We start from the raw sequence: 12,074 nt of genomic DNA, 5'->3' as shown, positions 1-12,074 counted from the left end.
ACTAATCTCGGTCGAAAAAAATTGTGTTTCAGATATATTTGAAGTTTACAGATTAATATGTACAACACAATTGATAATTTGAAATAAATGCAATAATGAAATGTTTTTGAAGAAAACTTAGGCCGCTCTGCTAATCCATAGTTTTTTTTTTCATCTAATTCCATTATCATATAGGAGACAATCATATATTATAACAAATATGCACATTTGCACAATTAATTTTTTTTTGTTCGTAACGCATGCATCTCATCGTAAGCACACTCCAAAATTTTCAACGGTAATAGTTTAGCCACTCAAAATAATCATGATAAGTAATATGTCTTGAGAGTTTTAACTTTTCCCCTTACCCTATTTCAATTAGCTAGTTATTTATTACCTTATTCAGCATTTAGTAAATAGAAAAAATATATAGTATTTTCCAATAATCACTATATCTAATGTATAATATTAGTATTAAAGTCAGTTATAATTGAATTGACGTAATAAGCATATTTACTGACTTAGGTATACCACGTCATTAAATATTTGCTGAAATGATACTGTTCTCAGCTTCTGCATAATGTATATAATACATATATTGTATATAGTATATTGATAATTTTCATAAATAATAGTTAGATTCATAAATGCAAGGAAACTTAAATAAAAGTCAAGGAAATTTAAAAGAACTTAAATAATTTAGTACTGATTCAAAAAATAACTTACTTTTAATAGAAAAAAAAAACTAAGTATTAATGTATTTTGTTTTGAATTTGAGAAATATAATTAAAATATCTCAGGATGAAGCAATAGTCTTTCAATTAATAAAACAACATCATTTCACAATTAATTTTTCGCGAATAATTAAATGAAACATCTCTCAGTATGTCTGAATGTTATTGGTTTTCTTATATTCGATGTTTAAAGTTGTTTTCTTTATAATACGATCGTGCAGCTATAGCATAACTTTACGTATATTCCAGCAATATTCCTAAAGGTAATTGGTTATTTTTAACACGTTTGCGTTTTTGTATGTAGAGTTTGCTTTTTAAGACGCTCTACCTGTTTATGTTTTCAGTTTCCAGAAAATTTTAATGGCTGTCTGGGAAATCTGGAAAGTTATTCGATTGTTTTCTTGTTTGGTTTGTTTAAAATCATTATTGTTTTGCAAAAATATGATAAGTTTAGGTTAGTCTTTCTCCTCAGCCTCACTTACTAGCGCTCTCTCTGTAGATTAATAAAAGGCCCCTGAAATTTTGATGGCATAGGTAGGACTATTAATAAGTAACTATTTGCCACTTAAATTTATTATTATGAAAAATATTGCTAAAAACCAACATTCTTGATACAAATGTATGAATTCACCCAATAAGTAGTTACCAAATGTAGTTAATTATGACCTAAAATGTACACATTTTGATAAAAGAACTTTACCCGGCAACGCAGCGCTAACAAATTGGTTGATGATGATGATTAGAATGACATATTTATTTTTTATCCTTTACAATGGATTGCATTATGTGTAAATTTATTATTTACACCCAGCGTTACGTATTCTTTATTAAGTGCTAACTTTATTACCATTTAATATACTTGTTGACAGAATTATAAATCTATGGCGTGATGGTGTTTGTTAGCTATACCGGTTTTATCTACGGCATACAAAGTTTGTGCAAATTAGCGTTACATAAGTGTATTGTTGAATTGATTTTGCATATGCATTGTGAATATTTGCATATGGATGCAACAATCTAATGCGCCTTCGTTTTAATAAATATTGACAATCCCACATTACATACAGACATACAGAGTTTAGACAAGTGAGAAACTACGCAGTTATTATGTTTATTATGCAACGTTAATACTTCCTGTCAGTTACTACACATAATTAAGATAAATTACGTTACATTTTAATAAATAAGCTACGTATATAAATTTTGTGGTGATTTTAAGTTCCATTTTTCCCAAGTCTTTATGTTCCACAGATAAAATTGCCTTCCTAAAAGTGAACACGACGCCATCGGTTCCCTTTTTAACACGCTTTTATTAGCTTGGGTTGTTACTCAATTGCAGAGGGTGATGTTTTCGAGCACAGAATGCAACATGTCACATTTTTTGGCACGCCTAAAACGTCAGTTTAAAAGGATTAACAGATTTTAAAACATGACGTGTCGTTAGATTCGTCTAAATTGTGGGAGTGGCATAGGCTACATTACTTCCTTTTTCACTTAAATATTTTTAGGCACTCGCGGTCTTTGTTTTTATAACGTTTACTCGTTGTACCTATCTGTCATGTACGGAACTAAAGCCTACATGAATTATCTAATAGAATTGACGCATTACCTACCATCTAGTACAAACTGTTTGTTTTCTTACTCATTGACGTCTTATGAATCCATCATAAGGGATAAATATTTTCAAAATATATTTGCGTATTTCCTCGTTGGAACTACAGTGATCTCACGCGTAACGTTAAATTTCAAGGACTGCGTTCACCGTGTTTGTGAACATTTATCGGGTGCAGTGTAACACGTTTCCGTTATAAATCGGGAGTAATTTCTATTTTGAACATGATTTGTGAACGCTAAACTTTCTATAATTAAGCATGTGTCATGCAGCATGCGTTTCAAATGACGCACAAGCAAAGGTTGGTAAAATCTTCTAGCACCTTCTCTGGATTTTTTACGATTCGTATACCAATTTCAAATAGGTACATGGTCATAATCCAATTTCATATAGGATCTTGATTTTATATGAAATTCAGTGGATACAAAAATTATATCGAACATCGATCATTTTACTTGTGATTAGTACAATTTGATGACTAGAGTAGAATATTCAGGCTTCGCGGGAAAACTTACAAAATCACTTTCATATAATACTCAATAGAAACTCCTTATGACAAATTAGCAAATTTGAAGACGCAAAAAATTATCGCCTCGGGCTAGAATGGGAACTGAGTTTGGTAGGTCAACCGCGCGAGGACAGACAGACAGGCATCCGGCAATGTCACATTAATATTCACAGTAATTGTTTGTTACACAGCTCGAGACTGAAAAGCGCCGTTAGCAATCGATTTATTTTTAGGGTTCAGTATCCAAAGGGTGAAAACGGAGCCTCCGCTGTCAGTCCGCCTGTCACAGGGCTCTCTCCTGAACCGTAATAGACACTACACTTGAAATTTTTACAGAACATTTATCACGGTGACCGCTATAACAACAAATACTAAAGAACCCGCTATTTTTCGATGTTTTTCACTTTATCTCTTAAACCCATAGATAAGTAAAGATGACTCGCTCCTAACAAGAAAATGTAACTTTTTGACAATGGTCATTGTCAACTATTTTCGTGTTTGAAAAATATTAAAAAAATGTAGTTTTTAGATCGTTTACGAATGAAACGATATTTCTTCGCGCTTATTCTTCGATTTCGTGTCTTAACTGCGCATGTCGGCATTGTTCCGCGTAAATTACACCATAACAGCCATTAAACGGCAGACAGAGACGGCAAGTCATTTAATGGCTTCCTTCAACTACAAGGCGGTGAGATATCTATACTTATCTAAGCTTGAACCGTTATAGGTAAACAGTTCAAATTTTCACAACGCGTTTACTTCAAAAACTAAAAATAAAAAAATATGAACATTTTAGGGGTACGGAATCCTCGGTGTGCGAGTTCGCCTTGCACTTTGCCAATTATTTTCTGAACAGCCGATCGCTCATACCAATGTATTTTCGAATCGGAAGTCTAATTATTACCTACTGTAACGATTGCGTGCACATAAATTTAATTTGAATATCCTTAACAAGCCCTATCGCTTGCATTTCTATGAGTAAGTCAAGGGCAGCAGGTAACACGAATGTTTACTTTGTCCCTCTTCGCTTATCACCATCATGATCATGGTTGTATTTTTTGTAAAATTATGTTATTTATTCGAAGATATTTACGTTATACATTTCTTTTTTGCTTAACTGTCTATCTCAGAGTTTTTTTCTGTCCGTAGTACGAGTAGCTGTTTACGTTTACATTTTCATTCTTTTTTTGTTAAAATTTTAGATTTTCCTTTCCACCTCTTTTACTTTAGTTATATAATGTATCTCACTCACTAAATTATGTCTCGTCGATGGGTTGTCTACTCTAGGAAGGCTATGATTGTCTAGCGCGATGTAGTGAAAATTCGCGTTAAGTTTAAGTAGTGAGCTTTTACAATGCAGCTGTAAGCTCGCTTATACTTAACACAAGGTATCAAGGACTGACCTTTGCTTTAATATATACTGATATTTACTATAAAACTATTTACTGATGTTTACCATAAAACTAGACGAAAATCTAAAGTTGCAATAAAATAACGCTTAGGATTACGAACATAAACCATTCCAATCGATATGTTTGATGAATGCAAATATAACCAGCGAACATTACAGATATTTCCACTAGGGAATATTTTAGATTTTATTAAAGGTAGATTAACATCGATTGCTCATATTTAATTACATAATGTACCAGTATTCACGTCTAGTTTCGCTATGGAAATGGAAGTTTTACGTGCGGAAATATTTTAATCGTGCACTTATACGTGACTTGTTAGATATTCATTGAACTCGGAATATTTACTGCTATTGCCGATCAGTATCGATAACCTGTCCTATTAATTAATGAAGCAAGCAATGTAATATCTCATCTTTAACGTTGTATGCATGTCTAATGATACTGAAGAAATTAACGATTTTACAAAAACAATTTCAAATATAGGTACAGGGTTATTTTTCTATGCTCTTATTTGGTAAAATGTAAATTGTGTGTGAACAATAGTGTCCGGCCAAAATTTCGTTTTCGGCCGAAGATTGTGTCGATAGCCGATCAATTGGTTTCGGCTTTGGCTTCGGCCAGAAATCTACCTTCGGCCGGAAACTAGTGGACAATGACTAGTAGAGATAGAATGTTATATCTTTTTCGTTAAATCTTACCTCGGAACAATCATATGATTTATAACTTATATAAATACCTACCTATACAGAAAAGGCCTAACAAATCGAAATTTCCAAACGAAGACGAAAGGTTGAAAAACAGAATGGAAAATTAAATGAATAATTTATTGTTACAGATGCATGCCTCAGGTGTCAAGGTGAAAGTAAGAAGGACTCGTACGGCAAACAAGATTGCGTGGTCGTGTGGGGCGAGTGCAACCACAGCTTCCACTTCTGCTGCATGTCGCTCTGGGTGAAGCAGAACAACCGCTGCCCGCTGTGCCAGCAAGAGTGGTCCATCCAGCGCATGGGCAAATAAACTCGGCGTCTAGGAATCACCAATGCTTAAAAATCTCAGCTTTTACGGTCCTAGCAGACTAGCTACTTTAAGTATCGGCGATTCGCGTTTTAACGATTGCACAGATCTGCATCATATTTTGTATGGAAAACGTTTAGGCAACTTCATTGAAGTTGTATCGTTTTTCGCGTTCAGAGTGCAGTGATGCCCAAAAAGTTGCTTTTTGCGTTTGCGATGGGCGATTAATCGTGTGTTTTAATCGCTACATAGAGATTCCAAAAACATACAAATCTTCGAACGCCGATACTTCAAAAATTATGTTTGCTAGGGTTTTACTATACGAGTATTTCAATGATGTAATCAATTCAGGAATGATGTAATAAAATCATTGGTTGTGTAGGTACCTATGTTGTTTTCATTACAGTGTTCATGTTTGAAATTAGGCAATGAAAATTTATTGGACGCTCGTGCGACATAATGCGCAAAAAGACGGCTTTAATTGCTGGCCAAAGTGAATAATTTACTTGCCTTTGTGTTTCCATGACGTCCACAGGCTCAAAACACAGTCTCGTTGTATAATAGTACCTATACAACATTTTTCTTATAATATTTTTTTTATAATATTGGGGTAACAGACGAGCATGCAGTCCACCTGATGGTAAGTGGCTAATGCCGCCCATTGACATCTGTAATCAACCCCAGATAGGAATAGATATTCCTACCTGAGGTCGGCCACAGATGCGCCGCTACCCCTGAGGACTAAGCTGGAACGCCTCGGAAAAGTCTGTCTCGCTTACCACACCCTTCAAACCGGAACACAGCAGCGCCCAACACTGTTGTTATAGGTAGAAATAGTTATTATATGTTATAGGTAGAAATAGGTGTAGCGGTGGTGCTTCGGGAGTCGAACGACAAAGGGTTCTTTCAAATATAGATACAGCAAACGACCCCATCTGATGGTACCTAAGTGGCTAGCTCAAGGACATCTGTTTAATTACAGATGTCCTTGAGCCATGTCAGGATTAAAGTCCTACATGAAATGATCCACAGTTCCGCTGCTCAGGGTTTGGGGGTGGATCTCAAATGGGATTTGAAACGTAGAAGGCAATGTAAGATATCAATAGTATTGAGTTAGCAATTGTATTTTGTAAACTCCGCATTTTTCTTTAGAAATTTGTAAGTATCTACAGTTTATAGTTTGCGTATTATGCGGGAAGTGTTAATTAGGTATTTGTGATGAGGAAAGCCATAAGGAAATGTATAAACGCACGACATCATGCGGTATTATTTTATAGCTTTTCGAATATTGTTTCCTCGTTATGATCAATTTATAGCGAAGGGGTCTTTTCGTTTGACTGTTAGTTCATTTCTGTACGGTTTCATGGACTGTACGTTAAATGGTAACTTTTTTTCTAACTAAGAAATCGCCTATACATAAAACACACAAACAAAATTTCAGGCATTTTTGTACGTTATTTACAAATCGTATAGTTTTCCTTTTTATCATATAATGTTAAAAATAAAAAGTCTAAAATACCATAATATGTCCCTTTTACTCTTAATGTTGCGGGCTCTTTACTAAAAGAATTTGCCGCATACTCTAAGCCAGTCAAGGCCCTTAATTATGATAATTATCACCACGACTTAAGAGATAGGGGCTATAATTAGCACTTTAAGTCTAGGTCTAGCAGCTAGAACATTACTCCCCACGCATGTTTATAAATAGCAGTATTGCTGTAGGCGAGGGCACAGACGTGTGTACCAACTTGAGAAAGCAAAGATATTTGTTGGCAAAGTCTACTTATTTATTTGTGGATGTGATTACGCAATATAACAGGTGTTGCGAATGGCCATTGAACTACATCGTCACGCGCAAGGTGAATACTACAATAAATCACTGAAATCTCTATACATTTTTATTTAATACTTTCTATTTGACTTATTTTATACACTGCGACGTGCGTAACTGGTACTTATTATACGTTATTCTTAAAACTGGCTTTTACGGAATGATGCGGTCCTTCGGATATTATTCAGATCTTTGTTGGTTTGTGCATAACTTAATTAAACCCTTAACAATGCCGTTGTATTACGAAAATACGTAATGCAAACACGGAAGACATTTATGATTTAAGGCTCACCAGAAAAGTCCTGTTACTTTATCTTGTTACCAAAAGTAGAGACGGGTCACTCACCATCATAAAATCCTTTTAATCAGTTATTCAAATTCAAATAATTATTTACAATTACTTCAGGTTTATAAATTTCTAAAAAGTGATTAGATACGTGTTTTAAACAGCTGTGTACATAATCGTCATATAAATACATAATGTATTGGCCAGAGCTTTCCGCTGGCCTCACAGTGTCATAAATATTACAATAAACTGAAAACTAATGATGGTAATTAATCACAAGTCCAAATAGTCATTCATCATGATTAGAGTGAAATGAATTACGCATGTTCAAACTGTTTGTATTTACGTAATTAAACGACAACCACTATCATAACCAAACAAAGTTAATTAAACTAGATAAATGTAAAGCAAGATACTGGAGCTAATGCTTTATTAATTATATGTAAAAATAATGGCATTTAAAAAAAATGAAAAAGAGAATAATTATTTTTAAAATTAAAAAAGACAAACCCACTGAGTTTCTTACCGGATCTTCTCAGTTGAGGTCGCGTTCCGATCCGGTAGTAGTTTAAGAAAATATTGTAACTGACAATTTGCAAGTGCCGCCGTTGGCCTATACAAAATAAATATATTTCATTTCATTTCATTAAACTACTACTATACTATGGTACTACTACTATGGTAAACAGTTTCCTTGTCTGGAAATTTATCAACACATCATTGCAATGCTAGCATCAGCCAGTGGCGTAATTATACCGTATGAAACCAACTTAATATTTGAACTTGATTTTTACCCACTTTGAACGGTCAGTTTAATTCAAAATTTTGAACAATTATCAAAAACCGATGACAATACATGATTTATATCATTTTGTCCCCATTGTCCTTTTTTATAATATAGGAATACAGACATACATGCAGTCCACCTGATGGTAAGCTACTGTCGTATGGACAATTGTAATCAACCCCAGAAAGGATTAGATATTCCTACCTGAGGTCGGTCACAGATGCGTCGCTACCCCTGAGGACTAAACTGGAACCTTTACTTATACTTTACTGGGCCCAAAGAAAAGGTCCTGGCAACCTTTTTTCGTGCACATACCTACATTTAAAGAGAATTTATTTTTCGATGGTTTATACACATTTTAGAAGTTTTATGGTTACTTGAGTTCACATCCTTTCGGACCAGGGGCCCCGTCAGGCCGCGGGCCCATGGCATTTTGCCAGTTACGCCACTGGCATATGCAATACCAACACTAAAAACCCACCGGTAAGCTGCGTAGAGGTCTCCGGGACCTCCAAAGAACCGCAATCGAAGTCCTCTAATCAGCAATAAAATATTGATAGCATATTAATTAAAATTTAAAAAAACTAAATTGAAAGCGAAGTAACTACTTACAAGTTATAAAATTTATACTGAAAATAAAAGCGTGGATACTGGATACCTTAATAGTTAAGCTCTAGATTTTGACATGGCGCTCATTTTAAATATTAAAATTTAGTTTCTCCATTGACGACCGTAACCATTGCAGAAGTAGAAAAAGTAAATAAGTTGGCAGAAGTAATCATTGGCCTGGAACAAGCCTTTCAAAATAAAAGAGGTTTATTGCATAATTTATCCAAGAGTCTTAACAATATTAAGCAGGATATTTAGAAGAACTTTCAGTTACCTACTTATGTAGTTTTTAAGACAACAGAAATAAATCAAGCTTGTGACAAAAATTCAATAAATTTTCGATTCCCTTTAAAGTAAAAACTTTTAAGAAAATTGATGAATTCATCTCATATGCACATCTTCGATTGTTTATGTAGTTATTGCCTTGAAAAACAGGAATTAAGCGACCTCTCCAAAACCTTGAGGACAGGTTCGTTTTGGAATCAACAACGAACTTCGAAATATTCTTATGGCTATTCCTTTTTCCGCATGGCACCTACATCTATGTGATACAATTTGTCTGTAGAGGTTTTTATAACCCAGTCAATATCAACGTTAGGTAAGTAACGCAGATTTTGAATGTCTGTGTAGTATGTACATTATGTATGTGTATTGCTCATTTTTTATGTCAACTTGAAATAGGTAGGTTATTTCATAAAATTAAATAGTAAACGATCATGTAGTATTGTTTGAAGTTAGAATAATTTGAAGGTGGTAGAACCCTTTGTGGTTCGACTCCGGCGGCACCACCGCCACACCTATTTCTGCCTAATAACAGCAGTGCTAGGGGCTGCTGTGTTCCGTTTTGAAGGATGTGATAAGGGAGACATACTTTTCCGAAGAGTTCCAGCTTGGTCCTCAAGGGTAGCGGCGCATCTGTGGCCGACCTTAGGTAGGAATATCTAATCCTATCTGGGGTTGATTACAGATGTCCATGGGCGACAGAAGCCACTTACCATCAGGTGGACTGCATGCTCGTCTGCTACTCCTATATTATTAAAAGAATAGGTTCCACATGAAGCAGAAGAACCACCTTGGACTATCTATACTAAAATATAATATTATAAAGAAGAAAACTTTGTTTGTTTGTTTGATTGTAATGAATAGGCTCAAAAACTACTGGACCGATTTTAAAAATTCTTTCACCATTCGAAAGCTACGTTATCCACGAGTAACCATAGGCTATATTTTATATGAAATATATTTGATAAATAGATTTTAAGGCAGTACAAAGTTTGCCGGGTCAGCTAGTCTAGAATATTCTACACTGTCTAAGGGAAGGCATTTCAACCAATGCCGATGACTTCAGTTTCAATAACTTGAAGATCTCTTATCGCCTGTACTAATTTGCTATAGAAACGTAAATTTGTTTACTCGATATGAAAATACAGTGCACTCTTGTCCTTTAGAAGAACGAAGGTACTGGAAATGTCGACAACATGTCATTATATCGACCGGAATAATACACTATGAGTGACTAAAGACTGTAGGATGATGATATTATACAGAATATGTGACATAAATATTCAATAATTTCCACAGTGCCAAGTAATTCAATCTAGAATTAATTTATCGTTGTCAATAATTAATTAAGAACTCGTTTCCTATCTTGAATAAAAATGGGTGTGCCGGTGATACCTGCCCCGTCGAACTATACCACTTTTCATAATAATAATGGTTGTCGAAAAAACACGCAAAATCGCGAATTCTCAGAAATGAACGAATTATGTTGGTAAGTATTAAATTGATACTTTCAAAAATTACTACGTTGGTTTTTTACAAGCATATTATTAAGCGCATAACTCAGAGAGTTGTAAAAAGCAGTACCTAAGTTGACCTTGGCTTATACTACCTGTATGATTGTATAATAAATATTCACCTACTAACACTTACTGCATACAAAAAATATACGTCGATATCTTTACAGCCATTGTACAAACAAATGATGCCATCATGCCAGTTACACCTGGCTGCTTCAAACTTTGAATATGAAAATAATGCACACAACCGAACATAGCTCTTACCTACCTCCTTTTTTCGAAGACGATAAAAAAGTAAAGAAGTCAACAATTTGTTACAAAAAAAATAAAGTATTATGTACCTATGATCTAACCAATTTTTGAGGTTCCGTACTTACAGGGTTAAAAAAGGAAACTTATTACTAAGGCTCCGCTATATGACCGTCTGACCGTCTATAAGGTCGGTAACAGGGTCCCTCTTAAACCGTAATACATAGGCGGTTTAGTTTACAGAGTTACGATATGCTATGGCTGTTATAAGGCAGAAAAACATTCTGACACGTAAAATAATTCCTTCTAGAATTATTCACATGTTGTTATTATTTTTGCTACAAAAATATCTTATCTATTCTACTCTATTCGATAGCTATTTTAAGCCCGTGTCAACAATTGCGTTGAAATCATCAAATCAACCGATGGTGCCAAAGATAAATATTTTATTTGCAATAGATGACACATATTGCACGACTCATGATGCGAAGCATCAGAGAGTGCTTTACGATCGAAAAATTTTTTTCGCTTCATTTTGGCGGCTATTTTTATTATTATAGCCTTGATAGTTCACGGAATCAAGATATTTTGCATACCATTGTCGAGATAATTTAATGAAGATTAATTCCATACTTTTTAAAAATTGATTTACTGCAATAGAATTGGAAAAAAACACCAAAATAGGTCAAAAAATTTTCCTGTCCGTCATGTGTGAAACCTGAAAACACTGTAACTTGTGAAAAAATTCATCATTTGAGTTAATTTTTTTTTTTTAAATTCTAATCGACGATTGTAGGTCACTGAATGCGAATGATTAATTAATTCAGTGTCGTTTAATTGCAATTTATAAAAAACGAAAACTACAAGACTGTATATCTATAGATATTATGTACATTTATTCCACCAGAGGCGCTTGTGCAGTACCTTCTTCCTACTACAGCTGTTTTTTCGGCAATTAATTTTGAACGACTTAAGTTTTTTTTTTTTTTTTTTTTTATATTTCATAATTAAATGAGCATTATGAGTCGTGCACTCTTGGATTTTCCAAACTTTTTATTGATTTTTACCGCAATGGCGCAGACCACACAGAAGCGACGAGAGGCGTGGAGACGGAAAGGTTGCTGCGTTTGTTTATACGGGTAATGGATGGGTACACATTTGCTTGTGTAAAAATTAATAATAAATTTCATCTATACAACTTATTTTTTGGAAAAAGAAAAAAACGTTTAAGATTATTTTGCAAGTTAGTCA

General features: G+C 34.3%; 1 protein-coding gene across 1 annotated transcript in view; it reads left to right on the top strand.

Moving 5' to 3' along the window:
* The window catches only part of Roc2 (Regulator of cullins 2), a 42,972-nt gene extending 37,325 nt beyond the window's left edge, over nt 1-5,647 (top strand). The window contains exon 2 of the mRNA XM_073088003.1: nt 5,084-5,647. Within this exon, the coding sequence (XP_072944104.1) occupies nt 5,084-5,265 (182 nt within the window). The 3' untranslated portion in view covers nt 5,266-5,647. The remainder of the gene's footprint in view (nt 1-5,083) is intronic.
* Nucleotides 5,648-12,074: the final 6,427 nt, after the last annotated feature.

The sequence above is a fragment of the Epargyreus clarus genome, unplaced genomic scaffold, assembly GCF_041222505.1.
Source record: "Epargyreus clarus isolate Ecla_fem2 unplaced genomic scaffold, WU_Ecla_fem_2.2 ptg000003l, whole genome shotgun sequence".
Taxonomy (NCBI): Eukaryota; Metazoa; Arthropoda; class Insecta; order Lepidoptera; family Hesperiidae; genus Epargyreus; species Epargyreus clarus.
Note: the sequence above shows the minus strand (reverse complement) of the source record. Positions and strands in the feature narration are given on the sequence as shown.